General features: G+C 43.2%; 1 protein-coding gene across 1 annotated transcript; it reads left to right on the forward strand.

Annotated features, from left to right (window-relative positions):
* Positions 1 to 3,067: 3,067 nt before the first annotated feature.
* LOC143321939 (LHFPL tetraspan subfamily member 3 protein-like) lies at positions 3,068 to 27,350 on the forward strand. Its single transcript, XM_076732699.1, has 4 exons — positions 3,068 to 4,442; positions 23,221 to 23,457; positions 25,300 to 25,328; positions 25,898 to 27,350. The coding sequence occupies exons 1-3, from the start codon at positions 4,016 to 4,018 to the stop codon at positions 25,314 to 25,316; spliced, it is 681 nt and encodes a 226-aa protein (XP_076588814.1). The 5' UTR covers positions 3,068 to 4,015; the 3' UTR covers positions 25,317 to 25,328; positions 25,898 to 27,350.

Below are 27,350 nucleotides of genomic sequence, written 5' to 3' on the forward strand. Positions count from 1 at the left end.
AACTCTGCATTATTTACAGATCTAATGAGGTGAAAAGTGCAGACTAATAGGGTGTTACTGACACGTCAGCAGAAAATATGGAAACACTTTTTGCAATTGTTTTGTTTTTCCATTTTCTTCTGCACAGTACCAGTGCATAACAATGGGGTGGTGAACTCACAAATATGAAAATAAATGAGATGGAAAAACTTTATGAGGACTACAAAGACTGTGGTAATGACAGAGAGACCGCAAGAAGCAGTTGTACAACACTTTAACAACAAATGTGACCCTCTGGACTTCCAGCCGGAGCTGGATGTCAATAAAAGTGGCCCTCACAATGGAAGAGAGCAGGGAGAAGAGACCACAGGGGCTGGTAAAAGGAGGTGGAGCAGATGTGGCTTGAAAACAGACAGAAAACTTAAAATGGTTGAAGCATTTATCTTCGGATTAGCTCCCTTCATTTTCTCTGGAGTAATAGCTCACTGGATTTTCACACGAGTACTTTTCTGAATTAATTTTAAAAAAAAAGGCTATTGACGTTGTTTTCTGGAGCTCATCTCAGAGCAGAAGAAAAAGCACAAAGAAGAAGAAGAAGAAGAAGAAGAAGAAGAAGAAGAAGAAGAAGAAGAAGACCCTGGTAAGTGGTGTTAAGAGTGATCTGCATTATGCTGTAAGGTGAGGTGTAACTTGGACAAAACAAGCAACACACCTGATCGTGGCCTTGTCTTGTTTTAGCTTACGTCGCCATTTCCACACCCGGACACGACCATGGTGACAATCAACGAAAATTTCACTTTAACTACTTACAGAAATAATCGTGTGATGTCTCCTGTTGATATAATGGCGTTGAAGTAAAGCCTAACTTCCTGCCTTTCTAACCAAATATTGTCTTAATAATTTACCTGCGGTTTGACTTTACCAGAGTCTGTATCACCTGGGATTCAGGCGTGCGCAAACTTTTTCAAAAACCGGACATCCGGTTCACGTTGCTGTCATATCGGGACTTCTTTCCTTCAAAATAAGAGAACACGCTTCAGCAACTCTATAATTATGTATTAAGGCTTCTTATATTTCATTTTGAGTGTAACTTTACACGAACACCTGCTGCATGTTTTCTCAAACTCTCTCCTAATTTCAGTCCCTTGCAAAATACCTGCTGATGCATTAAATTTTCCAATTATGCATACATGTACCATTTACGCATACAATAATTAATGCTACATTGAAAGTTAGCTAGCTAAGCTAACATGTTAGCCACATTGCTCAGGTTATCTTAGCCTGAATCAACGTAGCATTACGTAAATATGTATTTTCATTTAAATTCATACTTTAAAACGGCATCCAGGTTTGACACTTTATTCAGATATTTTGACAACACTTACCTCCATCATGAAGACATTTTTGGGTTCCTAAAAGACTCTTTTATACATGGCTGGTACAAAAATTGCTCTGTGGGCTGTGTAATTATGAAAGAAATAAACTTTAGCTTTAGAGCCCATGCTGCTATTCATTGTACTACAGCGTCACTGCTGGTGCTTCAGGTCTTTGACCCCAGCACTGATCCATGCTTTGTCCATATGGTACATGAGGGGTGCAGAAGGAAAAATAATGCAGTTCAGTCCAACACCATCATACTTTACTTTTATATTCTACAGGTGTGATTAAAACACTGATGGTGTAAGTTTTCCTTATTTCATGAATACATGAAAATTACGCTTCATTATGCTGCATGTTATCTCAAACAATGATGCAGTATGGAAAGCCCTTTTAACATTTAAATAATCTCACATATACAATTTTATTTTTACTTTTAAATCTGACATTTGCTAAAACATTCCTCCATCAAAACGATTAAATTGTTATTAAATGTCTCTGGCCTCCATACAAAGATCCGGATTAGGCTCATGCAGCCGTCTGTTTGATATTTGAATAGATGCATGTTGATTGTTCATTGTTTGCTGAAGCTCTCCTAAATAGTTGTACATATTTAACATTTCTAGAAGTAAAACAAATTGTGAAACGTCTGTTTCAGGGTAGTGACTCCACTGATGTCGCGAGTCCGCTGCCTCTTCTCACTCGGATGAATAAACTCCAATTCATCTGTGCTTTCAATCAGCATTGAACTCAGAGAGTAAATCCTCCGAGCGCTAATCCATGAGCAACTGGCATTGTGCACAGCAGCCATCAAGGGAGCAAAATAAGGACAGCAGCAAAATAGGGACAATGCATCTACCAGAGAAAAAAGCCCTCAGAGTGATTTAAAGTGCTACAGTACAGAGCAGCACCAAGCATTGGTCTTAGCCGGGAAGAGTCAGGTTATCCTGGTAATGTGGTGAGAAGTAATGAGGATTAAACACATGTAAACCATGATAAGTCATTAAATCATGACAAGACTTAGAAACTGACCAGAAATTGACACTATGGTTTGTTTTAAAAGAAAAAGGTAAAAAAAAAAAATCTTTGTGTGCACATTTAGGCTCCGTCACACAACCATTAGCTATTGGTGGGTTTAATGAGGTGTTTGAAGAGGACAGATTTAAGTGAGACTGAAAAATAAAGGCCAGTTTCTGTTTACTGCTCATTATATGAGGAGTTCAGGGTGATTTGCTTTTTTTTTTTTTTTTTTAATAAACATAGCCTTAATCACTGCTGACTTCCTCTGGTTGCATGACAAGAAGATTTGTTTCTTTCATTGCCTTTTTTTGTGGCAGAATTTGCTTGCGGGGCTCGGGAAAGAAGACAAAGATTGTAATGTTTTATTTAAGAAGTTGCCTCAGCACTGCAACAGTAATTGGTGTCTTGTGTCCATGTAAGCTGGGCGCTTGGATGTTTGACACAAATACACAACAACCACTTCTGCTGGAACTGGGGAGGAAAGGTGGGAGGAGAAACGTTGTTTTCTTCATATAATATTCTTCTGTGGAGGAGGGACAGTAATGTCATTGGAACCCATGTTTCTAATGAAGCCTTTACACATACAGAGCTCATTAATGTTCGAGTGGAAACGAGCATTCACTGTGCAGCGTGTTTACCCTATGCTTCTGTGTCTGTTTTCCCCCTCAGGCCATCATGTGCAGTCTCATGAAGTGTTACATAACATCCTGGCAGCGAAGCAGCGCGCCTCATGAAGCCGAGCAGCGTCATCACCGCAGGTACTCTGACAAGCAGGACGACTCGCGAGAGAATTGGCCGGAAATTATTAAGAAAAGAAAAATCTAACTGCGCTCAAGTTTTTTTTTCTTTCATTAACACACTGAAGGTCTGATCTTTCGTCAGTTCGGTGCATGTTGACGCAGCGTCATCCAGAAGGTGTTTGCACGGACAGACGCGCGCATTACGCGCTGCCTCTGCGTCTGCCGTCCGTGCCCCTCCCTCTCTGACTCCCAGCAGCCCGTTGATGCTGTCATAAACCGGAGAATAAATCCCCGTTAACGATCCTGAAGGGGGCCGTCGTATTTTCTGAATGGTTATTATGGTAGGCTGCATTAATTTGTAAGTACGAGCCTATAATGTGTTACTGGATGCGACCTCATTCAGCGCTATAAAAGGCTACAACCTGCTTGTCATAGGCTGTTTTTATTTAGGCTGCCACATACGGGCGCATCATTTGTGTAGCCGAGACCGGTGTGAATAATATATTTCTCCTGCGCTCGGTGGTTTTTCGAGGCTTTCCAAGGGCATCAGAGAGCGACGCGGTGCGGCAGCGATGTGCACGTCTGACGGCCACACGGAGCAAGTGGGAGGGAAGCTGCTTCTGCTCCTGTAATCATTTACTTTTCAGAGTTATCGGCCATATCCAGGTTTCCAGCGCTCTGCCGTAGCTCCTCACTTGGTTCACCACCTGGCTTTTAGGATGCGACGTCATGAGTTGATCGCGCCTGGCAGATGTTGCTGTGTTGCAGTCGCACGGGCTTAGATTGGTCTCCCTGTTCCGGGCTGTGATTCCGTGAGACGCTCTGTGTGATAAATGTGAAGTCCTCGCTGTGCGCTCCGACAGATCGCAGCATTCATTTAGTCTTCTGGATTGCATAAAATGATACCTGGATCTGCCGCATCAATGCTACCATCTGCAGAAGCTGCGAAATTGTACCAGACCAATTACGTCCGCAACTCCCGTGTCATCGGACTTTTATGGGCCATCTTCACTATCCTCTTCGGTATTGTTAACGTGACCATCTTCTCACAGCCCTATTGGATCGGGGATGGCGTGGATACGCCGCAGGCCGGCTATTTCGGCCTTTTTCACTACTGCGTCGGAGACGGAATCTCCAGAGAGCTGGCCTGCCAGGGTAGCTTCACTGAGTTCTCCGCTATCCCCTCGAGTGCGTTCAAGGCCGCCTCCTTCTTCATTGGAATGTCCATGATGCTGGTTGTGACCTGCATCGGCTGCTTCAGTCTCTTCTTCCTCCTCAGCACCTCCACCGTGTACAAGATCTGTGGCTGGATGCAAGCAGCATCAGGTAAGTGCCTTTCAAGTGGGGTGCAGCGGCTGGAGGGGACCTTCAAAGGGGCTTAGGGAATAGTTTATTGTCACCGTATTCACTAAATGAAGGTGGAGCATGTATAAAATGTGAAAACTTTCCTCTGTTATCTTCCCAGCCACACTCCACACAGTGGCAGGCTGTATAAATATTTCTAAATGAAACGATAAGATGTTATCAAATGAGGATCTCAGGGAATCGGTTTCTTTCTGCTCAGGGTCCTCTCCCCTGAAACTCCTGGACACTGGGATGGATTTGAATGTGATCCATCAGTTGATTAGATGAATTAAGTGTCAGTGGGAGCAGCCAGAGTGAAGATAAGCAGACAGAGTGCAGGATCTCCTCTGGAGCTGTCAGCCACCACCGCTCCGTGCTGTCCGTGGCACTGAGGAAATGATGGACACTGCTACCAAAGTGACAGTCAGTCAGTACTGACTGCTACAGGTGTAGCCACATACGAAGCACTTCTCATAAAATCCTGTCATAATTAGCCATATTACAAACCATCAGCAGATGGGGAATTAATAACTTCGCCTCCTTGTGTTTGTATGTGTTTTGGAAAACCTGTCAATCAATTTGGGAGTGACAGCAGGTTCCACTTTGGGATCCGATGTGATCATTATTGGTCCGATACCGATATGCACATCAGCTACTGGCCATGAAGTGACCAAACCAATTTCAGTGTCATTATTCAGTTCAAATTGTGTCCTCTAACCTCATTAGAGGACCATTTGTCACAGTTTTCGCTGATCCCTGGTCTCGTGTCACCTCACATAGTAATGATCCCAGTGAGGTCCACACGGTGAGGTGTTGGAGAGCACCGGTTTTGGATTGGTACCCTGAATTAAGGTACGGGGCTCGGTGGAATGAAGGAATGAAAAGGCTGCATCAGTGCATTTCTAGCTCCAGTCCTGTGTTTTGAATTTTGGTAGCGGCTCTTTTGTTTACATTAGGAACTCGCTTTGTGCCTTTAAAATGAAACCAGTCTTTTCTTTACACAACAACATAGAGACACTGACACCCTGATGCTAATTTATCACCATGTTTTTTATCATAATACATCACCTTGACATAAGTGCACATGTGTGCTGCTTAAACCTCTGAAAAGCATGTATCTCTTCTCATTATTGGTCAAACATGATGGTCCAGTGTGATTGGATAATATAAGGCTGGAATGACGCTTTATAGTTATACTGATATCAATTTTTTTTCTTAATTACATGATGATGTTGGTGTTACAGCACCTAAGAGGCATGGCTACGATGCCGCCTCGTATAATGTGATCTGTAGCAAACAGGTGTGTGTGTGTGTGTTCGTGTGGTAGAGTTAGGGGTGTTGAGGGTGTTGAAAACGTTGCAGAGGTCAGTGGTTCAGCTGCTGGCAGCATTTTATCATTGTAACTGCAGGCTAACTTCATGCGGTGTGAGCAGCGGCCTCCATCATCTGAAAGGAGCTGCCAAACACGGGTCAGCTCAGCTGTACCAGTGGTCGAAGCAGCCGGATTCCTGTTCGCAAACAGACACAAATGGCGGGGATTATTTGGACCAGCTCCAGCCCTGTTTGCTATGTTGGGCTGAATTAATGCAATAGGCCTGTCTAATGAGGAGACCGCCGGGCTTTGTGCTTCTGCAGCTAAGAGATGAAAGAGAAAGCCAAGAGGAGAGACCCTGACCACGGCAAGCTGGCACAGGGATGCCTAATGAGCGAGCCTGGCTGCTTAGCACTGTCAAACTTCATTACACTTAGCTGAAGGTTAAACTCACGCTGCCTTCCCTTACTAGCTCTGTGGAGGACAGGTGGCCCACAGGCATCTGTAATGGGCCCCTTGCTGTCAGCTGATGTTTTGATAGGGAGGTGCATATCATCAATATAACAGTGATAAATGACAGACCAGAAAGTTTGTGTGTGTGTGTGCGCAAGAGAAGGAGACGCAGGAGTGAGAAACCATTGTCTTTATCCAATATTTTTCTTCTTGAAGCATTTTGGCTGCACAAATATGTCACATCTCATTCCAGTAAAGCAAAGTGAAATTAGAATGGACACAGCCGCAGCTCGTTGTCACCCGTCGGCCTCTTTGTTTTCTCTCTGTAAAGCTACATTTTACAGTTTCTTTCAGCTTATAATGGTGACGTGCTTCATTGAGTAACGGGGCTATTCAGATATTCTAACTCAGTATCAAGGCCATACTGTATTGGCTACGCATATGCAATTGAAGTGATATACTGTAAGCCACTCTTGCTCCAGCTTTCACAAATCCCCTTGGGCAGAGGTCAGAAGGTTGTGGATAAACACTTTACAACAAATTCATGCCGTTGCACAGAGCTTCTCTCCGGTGAATCAGTCCGTGAGAGCACACACGCACACACACACATACACACATCTCTAACCATCTCCAGGAAGAGTGCTGTCTGTGAAGCCCAGGTGAAAAGGCTGAATGTTTGATGAGCAGGCAAACCACCAGGACACATTAGATCTCTCAAAATGTCTACCTCAGCCAAAGCAGAGTGCAGAGATGCTCCCGCGTCCATCCTGCCCTAGATGGACTTCTATCCTTCCTTCACTTTCCTCACCAGGGCTATTTCCGTCCGTGCATCTGCTCAAGTCCACGCCATGCAGATGTAAGCGTGTGTTTTTTCCGCTGAGCCGAGCACAGCGAGGTACATGATGCACAAGCTCCTTTACCTTATCTCTTTCTGCTACCTTCACACAATTTCACCCTTCTGTGCATCTCACCTCGTTTCACTTGCTCATTTTGACCTCACCGCATCTCCGTCTCCGCTCTCTTTTCATACCTTCTCTTGTCTATAACTCCCCTCTCCTCTTTCCCCGTCTCTTCTCTTCATCAGCTTGTTTCAGTGAGGTACAGTTTGTGCCTTTCATTTTTCTCCTTCTGCCTCGGAACTGCAGTTCTTCAGGGGTCTGCACGCCAATTAAGTAAGAAGGCTGGGAGGTCAATGATAATTACTTCACCGGTTTATACCTTGTCTACTCACTCGGTTATGTTGGCTGGCAGCCTTTTTCTGTATTTGATGACATTGTTTCTTCTCAAAAACATATGAGTCATACGCTTACAGTCGTGAGCTTTGTAAAGTCAGCAGAACAAATTTGCAGACTGGGGGTGGCCTATTTGGAAAGATACAGACTGAACTGTTTTCAAAGGGCTGTATTTACTTACAGGTCAGAATCCTATTTTTCCCTCTTTTTGTTTGTTCTATTATGCGGTCCGTTCCGTCAGTGCGGGCCTGGTTTGTTGTTTTTCCCTGAAATAATTAGGAAAGAAAAGATTTGCTTTAGAATTTATAGCAAAATGACGAAGTTGCACTCGGAAGCGTCCTCTGCCTCCTCTTTGAAGTCTTTGGTTAATACTTTAGGGATGACTCTTCAGATTGTGCACCAGCCTGTGCTTTCTGCTGCACTCGCATGGCTTCCTCTGATGAGAAGCTGAAGTATATTTATGCATAATAAACACTTGTCTAATGAGCTAATCTTGGCAAGCCTATTTCTGACTGCCGTGTGATCCGCCACAGGTACATGTAGCTTCTGAGCTGACGCCACATTCACATGTCAGGTTGGTCAAGAGGTTTGCAGGCTTCACAACGAGGTAAGCATAACCTTTGCAGGCATTATTAAACTTAAGGACATCAGACCTTTTTCCACAGAGGACATGTTGACATGTCACAGGTGGAAATAATGAAATGAACAACGGCTTTCAGGGTCCTGTATCGTGCATGTCGGCTCGCTGCCATTATTTACTGAGGCACTAGAGTGGAGCCATTGTTAATGTTATTAGTGACACCTGTGCTTTTTGTTCTGCGATAAGTCGAAGTGTCTGCTGTGAAAAAGAGCTTTACACTATTGTTAATGAGACGAACTCATAAATGACTCTTTTTTTTTTTATCTGGATGTAGTTTAAAGGGAAGGTAACCAGTAAGACTAGCTCAGTCATCCTACCTTCACACTGAGTAAATTAATGCTGTGTTTTCCTGATTATATTTGCAGACTTTTAGGCATTTGGCAAAACGCTTTTATCCAAAGCGACGTACATATGAATTCACACGCTGATGACACAGCATCAGGGCGAGTTTTGGGGGTTCTGTATCTTGCCCAAGGATACTTCGGCATGTGGATTGCCGAGGCCAGGGATCAAACCACCGACCTCCTGATTGGCAGACAAACGCTCTACCTCCTGAGCCACAGCCGCCCTACATACATACAGAATGTATACTTGTGATGAAGTATTTTGACAGTGTGGTATTAATACTTTTACTTAAGCAAAGGATCCTCCACCACTGGGATCAACACATTCAAACTTTAAACCTTTATTGCCTGGTGAGAAAGGACAGTGGCAAGACAATGGGCAAACAGAGATGACAATAAAGAGCAACATAACCGGGAGATGACATATGAGAGAGTAGCGTGAGGTCAGAGAGAGAGAGACAGACGGAGACAGAAAACAAATCAGACAACAGCGCTGAGAAGACATACTGGTCCTTTGGGTCATCTCTCCCTTTCTCTGTGTCATTATCTGTGTTTCTCTGCAGCTGCCTCTCACTCCCGTGGTCCGTTAGCTCTATTGAGAGGCTTGTTCTGAAAGAGCCATTAAAGCCGAGTTGAATGCAGAGGTGGAAAGAGTCGGAGCTCGGCATGAGAGCGACTGTCATAGAGCTGCGCTTTTCACTGCAGCAGGACCAGGCTCGTGTGCTCCGGCTCTCCAGAGTTAATGCTGCAAATGAGCACTTTTGTCTGGATACCTATCAGGCCTTTAAAAGCAGATTAGTGCTTGACAGAGGAAAAGGCTAATTCTGTTACTCTTGCCTTGCTGTGTTTGTGCGTGTATGTGTGCCTGTTCAACATTGTTTCACAGCAATATTCAATACATACAGTACAGTAGACATAATAGATGCACATCCTTTGTCTGCGTGCTAATACATGGCCATCCCTGCCCAGGGTTTAATTAACTTTTTTGGCCACGTGCACCTTTGCTGAAAAGCAACTTCCTCAAGCTGCCAGTCGCAAACAGCATCATGTTATAGCAAAAATTAGCATATAAATTAACAGAATGTCTATTAAATTGCACAAAAGAGTTGACTTTAATTTGATGAAGTGCTGTTAAACTTTGTCCGTAATTGCCTTGATGCAAAAGTAATAAACAAAACAAACGAGTTCTATCGACTTTCTTCGACAGAGTTTTGCAGCTTTTGCGTCGTTCATCCTCGAATGACCTTCTGCATCTTGACTGCATGTCACATCGAGTTCAAGTGAGTGAGCCCGACCATTTTCACACAGCTCTGTTTTTACCCGAAAGATTTAAGGTAATATTGTACTGCTCTATCAATGCCAGTGAATTATTGTGTATCCATAGTTCATTTCCCTTCAGTTTGGTTTGACTTTGTGAAGCACTTTGAAAAACCAAGTTCATGCAGCAAAGGAAAATTCTTGTCCTTTGAGAATTTAAAAAAGTGCCGACACATCTTGACTGCTCTCACTGAAAGCTGCTGAATTAATGTTCTTACACTAACAATGGATCAGTGACTACATGTAATGTCCATAATAATCAACTTACGCATAATTATCGGCCAACTCTGCAGTCCCCCTCAGCTAAGTCTCTTTTTTTCTCGTATCCCAGAACTTTATTTTTCTGGTTAAGTCTCACCAATCTCAGCACAGCGTCCAGTCACAGCAGGAAGCTATTTTCAGCACACGAGGTCTAAAAACCAACTGTACATTACCTATTCATCACCAACCAGTGGACAGACAAAGTTAGCAACTACCTGGTGAACCTAGTAGAGCATTTAGCTGCTAAATACCCAGGTTTTTCTCTCAGGGGCTGGTGGAGACCAAAAACAGAGTCAAAATACAAGTGAATATTAACTCTAAATATTGCTGCCCTGTGCCATGTTTGCCATACCACCACTGAGAATATGGTAGTGTTATGTTAACAAAATACTGAGAAGTTATTGCACGTTTAAATAAGTTGTCAGTGAAGTGTAAAAAATAAATGCTACTTACAGTTAGGTTAGCTAATGCAGTCAATATGAAGTACTGTATCATACTGGCTTCAGATTGCCTTTTTGGAATCTAAGTGGCTGCAGAGCAACTTGTTCATCACGTGGTTCATATAGTTTCAGCCATGTTTTCAGTCAAAATGAAGTTTTTTTGATATTGATACATGTAAAAAGTGCTTTGCAAAACCTTTGTGCCGGATGGTATTTCTGGAAGATGTACACAAACCTGTAGCTGAGTTAGTCGAAGACACACCTGCCTCATAATTTTAAAAAAAACAATCTGATGGGAGTAATGTTGGGGAATGAAAAAAACAGTGACTGATCAACACTGTCAATTCACATTTTTCATGTTTGGTCAATAGAAAAATAATGGAGGGATTTTACTTTTTGTGGCTTCCCAGCTTCCAAATTTCACCCCTGATCTGATGAATATATTACCGTGGTCTGCCTTCATAAGTGCACACCTCCTCTCCGTGCAGTCTGAATTCGTTTGGATGTACGAATGTGCAGTAGACTCATCTGAAACCTTCATGAACGCAACACTGAAATGCCCGAACTGCAGCCTGTGGCAGGAGGTTCATTTTACTTCAGACCTTTTTGTTATTTTACAGCAGTCTGTGACAGTTTGGGGGCTGCCGGTTATCATCACCATGTTAGAAACAGTCTGATGTATCCTGTCAGTCGCGCTGCTGCGGCTACGTACAGAGCAAGGAGTAATGTCTCTCCACAGCACATCAAGTCAGATACCCAGTGGGGCAGATCTGTGAGAGTGAAACAACATGGGAGAGTGCTGTCTGCTGTTATAAGCTGCATCCCCGCTTTTAAGTAGGAAACACCAGTGAAAAAAAAAAACAAGAAACTGGCCTCATATTGATGTTAGTGACATAACAAACAAGACCAGAGATTTTGAAGCATCAGAAATATTAATCCCCTGCAGAGTTGTTCTCAAATCCTAAGTAGGCTCCCGAAATCTTTGGCTGCAATCCACCCTGGCTGTCTGGGGTGCACGACAGTGGCAGTCAGGTGGTACAGAGAAGTGATGACAGCTGGTTCGGGATAATTTCAGAGCCGATCTGTATTCTCGCTGGGTCTTTTCAGAGCAGCGCTGAAAGTGAATGTGCTGACCCACAACCTTTTTTGAATCAAATCAAGTGGATGCACAACGCTGCCTTGTGCAGTAATCCACACGTGGCGCCTTCGCAGCAGGCGGCTCAGCATTTAAAGGTGAGATAGGGATGATCTTTAGAGAACAAATTCATCGCTGTGACTCTTTATTCCACCTGTTTTCTTATACAATCACACAAGCAATCTTGTTTTTCATCCTCATCTGTCTTCAAATCAACACCCTTCCACTCCTGCGTCTTTCTAATTAAGAACCACATACAGCTAGTTGAACCACCTAATTATAGCCAGCGGGAGGCATTGGGGAACCATCATCCATGCAGCGCACACACTCCTGCTGACAATGGACAGCAGGAGGAAAGGATGGATGGCGGATATCTGCACACACGGCATCACACACACTGCACACGCACGCATACTTATTTACATGCATGTACTGTACATTTTTTCAGTAATTACATCCCACAGAGAGCCTTTTCCAGCACAGCAAGATATTTACAGGGATGCTTGAGTGCTGCTATTCTCCTAATCCATATTTAGTTGATTTATTTGTGAATGCAGAACAGTTGGATTAATTCAGTGGTTCTTGATTTTTGCTGGCATGCACCCACAATTTTTATCAATCATTAACGATGATGTTGGGAGCAAGTAAAAAAGAACAATACAAGCTGAATTTAAGGGAAATAAAAGTCAGCACTGTGGCATCAGCAAGACTGTTAGGATTAACTGGATTAAGTTATTTTGTCCACAGAACCATGGTTTTACATATTATCTCCATCAACACGGAAACACAAAAATGACTCCAAATGCTAAAAAAACAAGAATGCCACACCTTTGTGGCTCAGTGTCTCGCAGTGCCAACCAAAAGCAAACTAACCAATAGTCGCCATTGTTTCAAATACCTCCTCGTTACATGAAGCACCAATGGGCTTGCATTGACTGAAGTGATGACATCATTTCTAAAACTCTTCATATACTTCATTCACACAGAAAAACCAGAGTTTTGAAAGATCTGCATGTGAAAGAGGCAACGAGGCTGAGAGGAAAATGCATTTGCTAAATATCCATATATCCCCCCCCACCCCCCACATCGCCCGAAACAAATCAATACTAACACCTGGTGAGTGCGAGTGTAGCACTGGAATACAAAACCTCTAAATGCCAGCCAGGTCATCATCATGACTCCGCTGTGTTTTGTGTCCCTGGAGCCCTGCAGGGTGTGGACTATAGATTTGCCAGAGTTAATCCCCGTGATCTCACAAGTGGCCTGGCTCGGGCCAGAGCTGAGGAGGGGGAGGCAGCTGATGTATTCCACTGAGGGAGGGACGAGGTGGGACAGCAAGGACACTGTGACCCAGGAAAAAACTTTCCGTGCTGTTCGAACACAAATGCTTGGAGTGCACAGGTTCATGTATGAACTGACTCAGTGCTGTGCTTAAGTAACATTATGAGGTACTTGTACTTCAATATTTCCATACTAATTTATACTTCTACTCCCCTACATGGCAGATGGAAATGTACTTTTTATTCCACTACTTTTTGTTCTACATTAAAATACTGTTTACATGTTAATACAGCAATAATAATAATAATCCAATAGTATGGTAATATATCACTGACAGAGTCTGTTCAGCATTATGAGTACTTTAACTTTTGTTACTTGAAGTACATTTTTGTTGCTAATAATTACATAATTTTATTTTTGAGCATTGCTGCCTTTACTAGAATACTTATTCAGCCACTCCAATGCAAAACACATAGACGTCCTCTAAAATAACTTCTGCCAGCTGCAGTAGTTTGTGAATCAGTCTCGCTCTGAAGCGCTGTTTTGTTAGCAAGCGCTGGCTGGAGGCAGCATTTATGAAATCTTGTATTTTTAGGTTCATTCTTAATTTGCTATTTTCACTGAATATGCTGCCTTTGCTACATCGTCATTGGTTTGTGCCGTCCTGCAGTACCTCCGTCTGTCCCGGGTGTAAGCTGTTAACTGTTGGCTGAGAGCGAGCGGTCCAGCATAAGCCGTGGCTGTTTGCCTCCATCGTCCCTGAGCTGGTGGTCCACTCAGTATGTTTCACAGAGAATTCAAAGGTCTCTTTTGATCCCCTTTGCCCTTGCCAGTCTTTATCCTCTGTGGAGGTACAGGCCGCATCTGAACCTGTTACATAAGCCCTCCACCCCAGCCTGACTCCCTCCTGCTCTGCTCACTGCGGTTTACTCTGCACTCCTCCCTCGACTCCTCTCCCCCTCCCTCCTCCCTCTACCTCCACATCCGCACCTCAGCTTTAGCCTGAAGTGCTGCATTTATTAATACAGAGGCGCGTGTCTCACTCCTGTGTCAACCTTCACTTGAGCGTAATCACTCGGTAATTTCAAAGCACACCGTGTCCCACCTCCTGCATGTCCCGCTTCATCTGTAGGCAGCCTGCTCTCCTTTCTAACACCAATTTTAATCAATGTGCCATAATGAGAGGCCGTCTCACCGGATAGTTTGTGTGGACTTTAGGAGTCAGAGCACACACGCGCTGTCTGAATAGACAGCATTGAGCCAAAGTACGCATGATTTTAAAAGAAGCTTTTAAAGATGACTGTGATCATTAACTCCAAGGACACAATGAGACAGAGAGACAGACAGACTGTTCTTTTGGACATTATATTCCTGGTGCTTTAGTCACTTCTTAATTGAATGGCTTTATAGATGTATTACACAGTACTGGAGACTTCTTCTTAATGCATTTTAGTAAAACGCTGGTTTGAAACTAGTTAGTGGTAACTTAGCAAATTAGCAATAATTCAGCTGGTTTAACCCAGTCCAGTTGCTTTTTAATTGATTGACTGTCTGGACATTGTGAGGTACCAGTGTGTGGCTGGTGAGACGTTTGATCCTCTCCTGAGAGGTGTCTTTTTCCCTCTCTTTTTTTTTTTGGATTCACACATCACACGTCAGGCTTGTTCTGAAGCTGTAGTCAAAACGATATTTCTAGTATTTCTGCTTGAGTTTTATTCCCTGTTGGAAAAGTCAGAGCGCTTCCCGCAGCCTACAGGTATGCTATAATATGCAATATGATCATGTGGGAAGATTATTTGCAGCATTGCAAGATGGTTAAAAAGTTTTCCCAGACTTGTCCTGGCACAGAACAGAGATGATTTGATGAAATAAGCCATTTCTTGCTCCTCTAATCTTTTGAATTGAATTGGTAGGTAAGCTGTGGGCATTATGTGCTCGTTGTGCAGAAAATTGCTGAAGATGTTGACGGAGCAGGATACAGAGGATGCCTGGAAGCTCCTTGCTCCCCTCTAGCAACCACTGAGTTTTGCCTGCAACTGAAGCAGAAATAGATTTGGACTGTTGACAGCTCATCTCAAGAAGCATGTTCCTCATCTTCCAGGGGAGATAGCTGGAGTCAGTTTTAAAAGTTTCTCTTGCTCCACTTTCCACCGTATCCTTGACACCTTGGAAATATTTTTCAGAGAGCTGTTTTAAATTTGTGTCCAGCCGGCTGTCAAAATGAATGTTCGTCTCCTGTCTGTGTGCTCTGAAACTATGAGACTCCTGTGTATTTCTCATTATTTTGTCTCTTACAGCCGCACAAACTGACACATATTCTAAAAGCAACACAGTAAACTTTCTATAATAGCACTATCCCCACATTTGTAACCCTCTGTCTTTGTTCTCTTTCGTCCACATAAGCCGGGACCATGAAGCAGGCTTAAGTGGTGACACATTTTCACACTCCATTTAGTCCCACTATCATGCGCTCATAATAGCCCCATTTATCTGGATGCAATTACGGCATATCATTGTCATAGTCTCAGGTCGTGTTTCTGTGGTAGCCGTTCGCTCATCTTTGGAACCAGGGAGACATCTTAATTGTTCAGTGGGATGAGGGGGTCGCTGTCCACACTGTGGTAGAGTCTGGACTGGACTGTGGGTGAACTATATTGGAGGCATATTATATGAGAAAGGCCAATCACAGGCCAGATCATCTATGAAATTATGGAAGTCTACATACATTTCCGATGATGACATCTGGAAAATGACTCGGACAGATGCAGTCTGACGCCATGGAGTCCCCTGAAAAAGAGCCTGTGAAGCATGTTGGGTCAGGGATCAAACCATGTTTTGGTTTTGGACTTTCACCAGTTCAGATTGTAAAATGAAATCCTTTAGGATCCTGGCAGATAATCACTTTCAGTCTCATAAAACACTGCGTTTAACGTCTAACCCGACAGGATTTGTCCATAATACTGTCAGTGGCCATCTTGGCAGCACAGTGGCCATAAAACTTTTTGCTCCTGTTCTGTCTGTCGTGACAAAATGTTTCCTCTGTTGGTGGCGGACACTCTTTCCAAGCCTTTCCTCTCCAACTCTGCTGAATGTGTTTTGGTTCTCATGGCATAACTAACTCTTATATGCATATATGCAAATCATCCATCACCATCAAAATTCAAAGCACAGAGACTGAACCTGCAGTCAATTGATTGACAGGTCATTTAGTACTCAGACTAACAAAAGCCAAAAACTAAATCCTGTCATGTGATACTAATGATATTTAATGCCGTTTTATCTCATTTTTGATCTGATACTCGGAGATAAACTGGCAATTTCCAATAAAGATAAAAATAAACATAAAAAAAATCTGGTTTAACATCGATGAGTGAGAGCCCTAAATTTAATACAGTGTATAAATACACCTGCACATGGTCAAGCATGCCGACTCGGCCCTTATCCAGAGCAGTGGTGTGTGGGAGCAGAATAGAGCCACAAATATTAACTCACGTATTGTAGGACAAACACCGAGGAGCTCTGCAGGAGGGACTTGTTCAAGAGCTCTCCAGCTGAAGCTGTTTACAGATGAAGAAAGGGATGTGTGTCTCTTTCCTCCAGCAAGAAGACAGCCTCCATTTTTAGACTGATTCCAGCAGTTTCAACTCATGCCAGCATGGTATAAAAATGTACTTGTACACAGTGAAACATGCCTTGTCCTTTACTTTTCCCCCCAGACATTGAATGGTGCTATAATGCAGTCCTGAGGAAGCAGTGTTTTGGAAACTCTTACCTGTTGGTGCATTCGAGTGCTTGCGGAAAAAACTCCCTCATCCAGCCTGCTTTTCGAAAAGCTCTGCCGAAATGTAAAACACGCACAGTTTGACATCAAACTCGTTAAAACATGCAGAACCGACCATTTGGTCCTTGAAACTTTAGGCCATTGCCACCGCTCCCACCTCTCTCCCACAGCGTGGTGTTTGGGCTGCTTGTCTCCAGTCTCAGCAACGTGAGTCATCCAAGCACGCAGCCACACTGTCACACCGTGCCTCAGCACTGGCAGGAATCTCACTCCGCCTGGAGCTTCATGCTGAGAACAGCAGACAACAAGCATCAGGGATGAACCATGTCTTTAGGGGTTGTGGATCACATTACTAGCCAGTGAAGAACAATCACAAGCTGTTACTTTGTTCTTTTTGGATGTGAGTAATAATGTTCCTGTCTTTTTCTATCTCTTCTTGTGTTTCCGTCAGCAAAAAAAAAAAAAAAAAAAAAAAAAGAGCATGAAAGACTGTAGAAGGAACCCTTTGAACTGAACGAGTGAGATTTTGCCCACATTCAGGTCACTATTTCACCTGTGGGAGTGTAGCATTAGCGATTACATTAAAGCAAACTCACCTATGCATATTCATGGGAAGCCCCGACGGGATAAACACTCAAAGCTCTTCCCAGAGTCTGTGTGCCTATTTTTTTCTTTTTTTTTAAGCTGACTTTTAGTTTTTACCTTAAATGCCACTTTGCCAGCCGTGGGCTCTCTCAACAGAGAGGCTGACTTATTCATCAGCACCAAGATGTGTCACGAGGAGAAGTGACAAAACAATGTTCAGCGCTCAAGAAACCGTGTATATTTTACACAAAGGGGTCGGCATGTTTACCGGTGGGCAACGTCGCGTGTGCCTGTGCATGTGTGTGTTTGCGTTAGAGCTGGATCCATATGCAGTGTGAGATAGAGCAGTTTGGGATGTGTGTATGCATAATTCAGTTTGTCACAGCTATTTAAATGTGGAGAGGAGAAAATGGGATCCACAAAGGGCCGTGGGAGTTAAAAAATATGAATCCCTTTTCATGGCTGCTTAGATGTGCCGCAGATGTGTAAAGTGATGGAAGGAGCAGGAAATACAAATAACAGTGTGTTTCCATCTGACACCCGGTGCAATCAATGACATGCTGAAACACTGAAAACACAGTAAAACATGAGCCAGATGCTGTGGAGGTGGATTAAACCCTATAGTCTTTCGAATGCAATATGCAGTATATGCGGTTTGTTTTTCCTTTGTCTGCAAACCAGACACACAAATCCAATCAAGCTGCTGCTTTGGAGGTCAAATTGGACCTCCAGTCAGCTACACCACTCGCAAGTGACGCGCAGAGATTATAGGAGGCAATGGGATCTCTCGGTATCGATGGGATTTAGTAGTCTCTGTGGGAAGATGAGCCAATGTGCTTCTGACAAATCTACTGCCATCATACCATTCTGCACCATCTGCCCGCCTGCCCTCAGACTCTCCTGCAGCGCTCTTCACACCTAATCTGCCCTACCTACAGTCTCTTACATAAGACGCTGTTAGCCAACAACCATTCCTCAGTCCAGTTTTTCCACTCGCATGATCCCCGTGTTCCCAGGGAGAGAAAGGAGACAAACAGTGTGTGTACGGAAAAGACAGAAATGAGTAAATGCTGAGAATAGCTCCGCCGAGGGCCTCCAGCATATGGTAGCCAGCGCTCATGACGTTAGTGCGGTGCTGGGTACTTGCTGGCGGCCGCACACGGGGCCGGACGCGGCACCCCGCACGGGCTCCGTCTCTCACCGCTTCTCCTCTTTCTCCCTCCGTGCATCTCTGCCTCGCCCCTGCCTCATGATCTGTCTCTCCTCGCTCTCTGCGCCTGTCTGCCGCTCCCCTCCTGCTCTCCAGAGACAGCAGGAAAGAGATGGAGAGAAGGGCAAAGCTGAAAGGGTCGGATAATGCCGTCAGTTAATATCTCGTCTCTGCTCCGACTGACAGCTGCATTCTGTCAGGTGTGCTGTTATTTCTGTAGCCAGGATTTGGAGCACGCCGCTTATTACTGCAGTTCTCCTCCAATGCAGCGCGAGTGGGCGAAGCCAGCAGATACCGACCGATGAGGAGATGATTCTTTTTGGCAACACTTCACTTTAAGTCTCTTTTTTAGTAAATGATTTTTACACACTGTAAGGTACTTGAAAGCAGCTGTGAGGTGATTTTTAAGTGTCAGAAATTATAAGTTCTCCTATGAAGACACGTTTTATGTTAGTGCAACTGTATCTTATTCTCATTCATTATCTGTTTATACACCAGCCTCCACTTATTTAATGTTACAGTTAGAGAATTATATAGTTATAGTTGTTGCCAAATACATAATAATATTTCCAAATAACAATAATCAGCTGATTACAACTACATTGTGGCGTGTTATGAAGCATTTGTTGGGTGTTTATATCATAAATGCTAAGTGGGGGACTTGAAGTGTTACCATTTATTGTATGATAACAGTAAATTACAATTATTTTCATTATTTTTTTAATCAATATAGTCACAATAGAATCAGTCACAAAACATTGTTTTTTGTTCAACCAGCAGTCTGAAATCAAGATGTTCAAACTCAGTAAATCCTTGCAGAAACAAAAACCACATTGTCTATTTTATAATATATTTCAGTTTTTAATTTAACTCAATTTCAACTGCACTAAAATTCACATGAAGACGCATTGTCGTGTTTTGCTTGTATCTGGTAAACTGCCCCATCAGTGCTGCTAATAACACTGTCACTACATGTTTTATGCTAAATATTTTCTCTAGTACCTCAAACTCAGTTTACTATTGACTTGCATTTTGCAAACAGTATGTGCCGAATAACATTTGAATGAACAGTGTTTCACAAGATACTGTTGTTAAAGACTGTAAATAGGAATGTCGTGCTGCTTGTGTGCCCTTCATGCTTCCCTTGGTGTTATGAACATGGGTGCAGGCTGGAAGGTGCTATAGTTTGCCTTTTTCCTCTGTGAATTTTGATTAAGCCCCTCATTATGTAAGTGGATGCTGTGATAGGCCTGCTGGGTTGTGTTGTGTGGTTATGGATTAGTTGACTGCAGGCTTACTGTTACACTGTATGGAGGGGACATGTGCTCCTCCTCTAAGCACAAGCTGTTTCTGGAAACAGGAGCGGCATATGTGGCACCCTCTGTTGGTATAATCTTCACCAGTGCATCCCTTAGAGATGCTCATCTGCAGAGGCAGGCTTTGGAGAGATATTTTAGTGTTCAGTGGTGACAGTCACAGATATTTTACCGCTCTTGTAGCTCTTGTTCTCTTTTGGTCTCCCTCCCCTGATGCTATCAGCATTTGTCAGTGTACACCTCTTATATTCGTCTTTTTCCCGCATCCTCCGTCTCTTTCTCTCTCACCTGCTCCAGAGCCCTGCGCGCCTCCTCTCTCTCCTCCTGAGCCTCAATGTAATATTCATGATGGCGTTGAATCGAGCCAAAGGCGTGCAGGAGACACCCAGAAGGATCTGGAAAAGCTTTTGTTACCTTTGTGGTAAATGCATCATGAGGGAGAGAGAACAGCGACGTGTATTGACTCATAGAATATCAAATGTTATTTGGTCTTCCATAGCACTCCCTCTGTTCAGTGAAACCTGATACATAAACTCCCATGATATACACAGTATTCACGCAGCTCGAGAAGCATAGTTGGCAGGATCTCATTCTTGTCCCGAGGTGAAAAAGTTACTTATTTATGATTTCCCATTTCCCAAAGTCCCAATGGAGGAACACTCAGAGAATGTATGGACAGCTTAACAGATAACATGACAGCTGACTGATGAGTTCAGCTCTTCAGCACCATCTCAGGGTGGACAGCTCCCTGTAAAAGAGCCAGATTTTACGTCTGTAATCACCTTTTTATTGTTTTACTTTGTTTTAGATTATACTCATTCGGCTGTAATCACTGTTTTTAGAATATCAGTGTATCAAGTGATAATGAGGAAACAGTGCCAACTGAAAGGGGTCGCATGTCGTGATGAACCCACAGAGAATTATAACCCGAATCATCTGCAGCTCCCCTCAACTTTGCTTTATAGGGAGTTTCGGCTCATTGTTTAGATGTAACCCCTCAACTTTACTGTTTTAGTTCACTCTCACTGCTCTCATGACAGCGATGTTGGCTGCGACTGACAGCTGTTTTCAGCAGAAAAAAAGCTCTAAAAATCTCACTGTACACTACCTGCTCAGCACCTAACAGCAGACACATTTAGCAACGAGCTGGTGAACATAGTGGAGCATTTAGCAGCTGAAGAGACAGATAATTTCCTAATAACAGAGTTAAAATGGCATTAAATATTGGACTTCTATCCTCCAGGTGGCCAGAAACACGACTCCAAAAATCAGAAATTGCACGTTTAAAGACAGATGACAAACTATTGTCACTGTTTGTCAGACATCTTGCGTTGCTGAACGAAACAGAAGGACTGTCTTCTGTACTGGAGCTTGAGATATTCTGGTTTGCCCTGAGCCACTTTGCAGAGAGGATTGAGGTGGTTTTGTTTCGGCGACACTGCCACATTTGTGTTAAGGCTGAGGCTCCGTGGCCACAGTCAGCTGTTGTCTCTGTCAGTGTACCAGGGACACTGGAGACTTGTTAGTAAGAAGTGGAAAGGCAGACAGATTGTGCAGGTTTGGTTTCATGTGATGCAGGTAGAAGTCGACCTGTTCACCATCTGCACGCTCACTAGTCACAATCTACATCATCTCCTCCGTGACACTCACTCAGGAGGTGAATCATGCAGAGTCTGGTGGATGTTTGACAGACTGTGATAGCGCTCAGGTGGGCTGAGCGACATAGGTCACAGCGATGACCTACCAAGGCCTAGTTAAGGCTTACTTGAGTGAAAAGCGTCTGTCTCTCGATTCCGTGGTGCTGCCTGGAGACTGCAAAAATGTACTCATCATTCATAAAACCAGAGTTGTAGTACAACCCTTGTGGTACCGCTACAGTGTACGAGGCTGATTTCTGTTGCTTAATGACATGCTGTTGGCTCACATAGCTATGAAGTGATGTAACAGAATGTTTTCTGAGCCAAACGGCAGAGAAATGTCTGAAACAGAATAGTTCATTGCGGCACTCCTCCATCCATCACCAGTCTGAATCAGTACCTGAGTCCTTGCTCTCTGAACCTGTGTGCATATGAATTTGTTATGACAGTTAGAGCCACGGGGGGAGGTAGAGGAGGAGTCCGGGGGATGCTCTGCTCTGTTAGGTATGCAGTTTGTCTGCTGCATATATTGCTCTGTAATCTGCCTCTTACTCACTTGCTCTCTCTGAAACGTCTCTCAACACCCCCCGAAGTCTTTCAGCACTGTTAAAGACTGCAGCACTTCTGTAACAAACTGCAGTGTGCGAGTGCTTTAATGCGTATGTGTGGGCAGCTTGTGTATGCATGTGAAAAAGATGGTTGTACGACTGTGGAGAAGCCAGGAAGAAGATACAGAAAAGGACAATGACACATTACATTTCTGTTTACAGCATACAGGACCTTGGAAATGCAGATGGGTAGCAAACTGGAATAATGTTCAAAAACCTACACTTAGATACACAAACAAGCAGCATTCAGGGAAGAAACATTGCAAGCAAGTGTTTGGGGTTAAAAAAAGTGGGGTGTGTGTTTTATTATTAATGAGCAATGCACTCTGGATAATTGTGCAGTCAGCTTCTTTTTCCAGGTCTGCTGCTATTCTGCTGCAAAATCACCCCAGAGGGGAGCCTCATCCAAATTGAAGATGAGAGAGATTTTACCCCTCGGGCAAAAAACTGAGAATGAGGAGTGCTTAGTTAAAATCCAAAAAAAGGGGGAAAAAAGGCTGCAAGCCTGAGCGTGGGCTTTGGTTTTTCTTGTGCTGCTCTGCCGCAGCATCACCTCAGAGAAGAGTCTCTTTTAAACTGAAGACAAGAGAGATCCAAATTGAAGATGAGAGAGATTTTACACTTCAGGCAACAACTGAGAATGAGGAGCAGCCAGTTAAAATCTAATATTACCACTATTTAAAATCTAAGAGGGAGAGAGGCGTTGAAGTTTTTTTTTTTTAAACAAAACAACTAAACTTTGTGAATGTGAGGAATTACCAGGCAGGTTTTTCAGGACCCTTCATGCTATCACTCCACTCTAAATCTCTTGCTGTCATTGTGTCTGGCAATGACTGTTGTTGTGGTTGTTTACTGCTGTTTTTACTGCTCCTCCACCAGCACTCATTGTGTCTAGACGCTTATTTCCCACCTAAGGGAGGGAATGAAAATCAATGTGATAAAAGCAGTAGAAACACAGCAAAATCTGCACAGAGGAGAGCACAAAGGAAGAGATTCTTAAAGCACTTGAAATGATCGTTCTTCTTCTTTATCTCTCATTTGCCCCGCAAAATCTCATTATCCCTGGCCTCATTTATTACGGCGCACTTTTCCCCGAACTCATTTCTGTTCTGCGTATACCTTTTGTTCCTCTTTACGCTCATTCTCCCTCGCTGTCGCACACTGTCCCTCCTGATGTCTCCCTTCCTCCCCGCTCTGCCTCTCACTAGGTGTCTGTCTGGTGCTCGGCTGTATGATCTATCCTGATGGTTGGGACAGCGACGAGGTCCGGCGGATGTGCGGCGAGCAGACGGATAAATACAGCCTGGGGGCCTGCTCGGTGCGTTGGGCCTACATCTTGGCTATTATGGGCATCCTGGACGCTCTCATCCTCTCCTTCCTGGCCTTCGTCCTGGGGAACCGGCAGGATGGACTCATGACAGAAGAGCTGCTGGCTGAGAGCAAGGGTGAGCATCTACTATCTGGTCTGATTAAAAGTATGATATTTTATTGATTTCCTTTGGGAAATTTGCTCTTTGCTTGTGCACCGCACTGAAAGTCAGAGCCAGGTTCAGAGTAGCGCTCCAGGAGCATGCTGGGATTCAGCGCCTCACTTAAGAAGACTTAAACAGGACTGCTGCTTGCCTGGATGTGAACTTAAAATACTTACTTTTGGGTGTAGGACAGCTTCTTTAACCATTAGGCTACCCTTTTCACAAAATCCCTAATTCTATTTTGGAATCAATTAAGTGAAATCTTTAATTTTTCTTATCACATTCATAGTAAAAGCACCTAGAGGTGGAAACCCCTGAATTATTTAATGATTTTAAATCTTTGGGGTATTGGATTATAAATGTCAGCGTCACTGATGTTGGATCTTTGTGCTATAGCGGGCTGGCAAAAGCATACACTTAAAGTAAATGAGAATACTTTAAATTTCTCTATAAGAACACAACTCGTGTGATTTTCCAGCAGACTGAAAATAGAAAGTGTGCACTCATTAAGGTAGCGACAAAACATAGTCTGGCAAACAAGCTGCATGAGCTGAATTCATAAAAGGATCACATTTGGTATGCTCTTGTATTTTAAAGCCAAAGTTTTGATGTAATGAGCTTTTGATGCAGCCTCTGTAAAAACAAAGCTAAATTTAGGAAGCTATAAAAGAATTTGAACACAACCAAAAAGACGGCACGAGCCTGCTTTTGAGTATCGGGTTTAATGTGCTTAAAAAAAGACATCAGCAACCATGTGCACTCATTTTAACCCCTTAATAAGCACCAATGTTTGCCCACAAGCCTGAAAAATAACACCTATAATAAAATAGTTGAAGTTTTAAAGTATTTTTGTTTGTTTTTGCAACTGCTGTTGCTGAAATATTGGACTATGATATGACGAACACAGAGTCAATGTTGAGAACCAGGCAGGAACCAACCAGGCAACTTCCCCCTTCCTGATCATCTGCTGAAGGAGTTTTACATCCTTAAACATACATTTCAGTAATATCTAACCATAACTATCTTCCAAGTCACATATCTGATCCTGGCTGTCCAATGATCCACAGACAGTAGGGATGTCTGACAGACTCCAGAGCTCCACCGTACAGTCAGAGGTTGTCATGATTTAATCATGGAAACAGCCTGGTCTATACACTGGTGTCCATGCATACTGTATGTAGTTCAGCGTCACTGTCACAGGTCTACACAGTGATTTGCTGTGGAAAAAGCCTGTATCCAGGTGCATCTCCCATTGGGAAATAGGATTAGTGTGCTTATGCCCTGTAGTCTGACAAACAGAAATGGGGAGAATGAGGAGTAGATATTTAAAATGAGCATCATGTGATTTGTTATTATGAGAGAAATACACATGTAATGTCATCAAAGCGCCATCTTAAACCATCCTCAACACAGTAATAGAGATGCGTGCAATGTATATTTTCTCAGCTCAAACTATGTTGACCTTCAAATGACAAACACAATATGAGACAAAGATGTAAAGAGGAGGAAACTTGAATGGTTTTCAGTATCTTTACCAGGCGATAAACAGCCTCTCTGTGCAGTGTGATGAAAGCATTCCTTAGTTTAAGGCTCTGGAGAATCTACCATGTACCGATAATTCATTACAGCTCAGCAGTGTTTTACCATTTAACTCATCCCTGGTGCCATCTACTGGTGTTTTTGTGCAACACAACCAGTCCCGGTGAAGGATGCATGCGTTTAGCAGTGTGTGAACATGGCAGTCTATTAATAGCATGACCTTGAGAACCCTGTGGTAGCGCTTTTATATTTTTCTCTGTGTTTCTGTGTTTGCAGAGGGAGGCAACGCTTAAACAAATGTTGAGGTGAGTAAGAACAAAACATACATCTTGAGATAAGCACATGTGGAAGAGCTGCTCTCATTACGTAAGCATGCACAATGTGATCTTTAATATCTGACAGCCGTGAAATGTCATTTGCGTCCCAGTGCGCAGTACAGCAGTACAAATGCAATGTAAATCAATTATTCAGAGCATAAACAATTTACACTCTTCCTCACTCTTTGCCTCCTGGAACCCCCTTCAGCCAGCGGTGGAATTACTATGCAGATGCTTTACTTGAGCAAAAGTAGTAGTGAATATATATTAATATAAATTAAATCTTATTCTAACTAGTAACTACAGCTGTCAAGTAAATAGTAGTGGAAAAAGTAGAATATTTCCCTCTGTATCCTAAGTGAGACTAATAAAAGAATGTAAAACTCCATTACAAGTGTTTTGATATGAAGTGGAGTGAAAATTTAAAGTAGCATGAAAATATGGAAATATGAGTAAAAATGGACCAAAAAGTCCAGGGCACTTATTCACTCACTCCCTTTCCACCCCTGCCTTCAGCATTTCCAAACACACCATCTCTTTATCTTTCTTCCTTTCAGGTTCCTGAATTTCCATGTGTCTGTCGTCATGAAGTACCAGTCCCTCAACATCAGCTTAAAGGAGGGAGACAATCCAGGTCTCCGAAGGAGAGGAATACTGTGGAACCAGCCAGCCTGCCTGTCACATCTACCTGCCAGAAACCCAGTGTAACCTCCCCTTGAAGTCCACCCATCCTGCTTGCAGTCCCTAAATCATCATCCCCAGCACTTAGATGGAGCCCAGTGCACTTTTATCCCAATGTGTCTGCAGAGCTAACCTTTGCAAAACATCTCATAAACCATGACAGGGGCAGAGACTGTTATCCTATTAAGACGTATATGGACTACCCACTACCTACCTGAGAAGGCACAGGGTTGACATTGTACACCTGCCATACGAGCACAGACACAAACACACATGCTGTACACACACACACACAAGCGCCGCCTCACACCTCATATGCACAAACACAGCTCTGTAACACACGCACATACAGTACATTCAAATAAAACATCCACAAACTCTGTAATTACAAGTATTAAACTATGTTAACACTTAGCCGTGTGTACCACCGTCAGAATGTGTGTGTCATGTTTTATTTGTGAAAAGAAGAAACTGCTCATTTTCAGATATATCGGGCTGATGTAAATCTATTGTGTTTCATATGTAAGGTTTGACAATGAAATGAACGTTTTAGTTTCTTCTTTTTTTGCTCATACGCCCCTTTGTTCCTCTTCATTTACTGGAAAAAAAAAGATATTTAAGACTGTTTTATAAGAATATTATCACCCAAAAGAGAAAAAAATTGTATTACAAAGTATGTACAGTGAATATTAAAGATGTTCTAGGAATTTTACCTAAATCCATTCAAAACCCTGCTAGCCAACTTTGCACAGCGCTTCAGTTTGAGAAGAAATCTAAGATTTTATAGTCTGTCGTATCTACACTGTGATGGGGGCTATTAGGACTGTGTGCTGCAGGACTCGTAGCTGCTGTGTGAGTGTGCTTCAGTATGTGTGTGTAGGGACGTCTGTGGGTGCGTGTGAGTGAGTCTGAGTGCATGCACATACGTGAAAGCTGGTGTGAGTGCGTTGTGTTTGTTGGGCTAGTGAACCGATATGCCAGCCTCACACACAATTGTCCGGTTGTGTAGCTAAGTCTGTCTGTCTCTGTCTTTGTCTCCAGCTCTCTCTCTCTCGTTCTGTTTCCGACTCTCTTTCTCGCTTTGTTTTGTTGGGACATACAGGGTAACATGATGCAGTTGCAGTATTGTGTATAGTGACTGGAGTGAACTCTAGTGGTAATGGCTCAGTAAGGTCTGTCCCAGCCTCACCTGTGGATATGTTCCTGTGTAAATAGATATTCTATAGATACCAAATAATTAGCAAATATGGAGAAGGTGATTAACTTAGAACAATTAAAGGGATTCCTTTAAGAATATATGAACACTTAATAAAGGTTTTCACTGTAAAA

The sequence above is a fragment of the Chaetodon auriga genome, chromosome 6 (assembly GCF_051107435.1).
Source record: "Chaetodon auriga isolate fChaAug3 chromosome 6, fChaAug3.hap1, whole genome shotgun sequence".
Lineage (NCBI taxonomy): Eukaryota > Metazoa > Chordata > Actinopteri > Chaetodontiformes > Chaetodontidae > Chaetodon > Chaetodon auriga.

What these genes read in the sequence shown, in the direction of transcription:
- LOC143321939 (XM_076732699.1), top strand. Translation starts at nt 4,016, where the DNA reads ATGATACCTGGATCTGCCGCATCAATGCTACCATCTGCAGAAGCTGCG. An exon ending in CTGGATGCAAGCAGCATCAG is followed by an intron (nt 4,443 to 23,220) that starts GTAAGTGCCTTT and finishes GCCTCTCACTAG; the next exon opens with GTGTCTGTCTGGTGCTCGGC.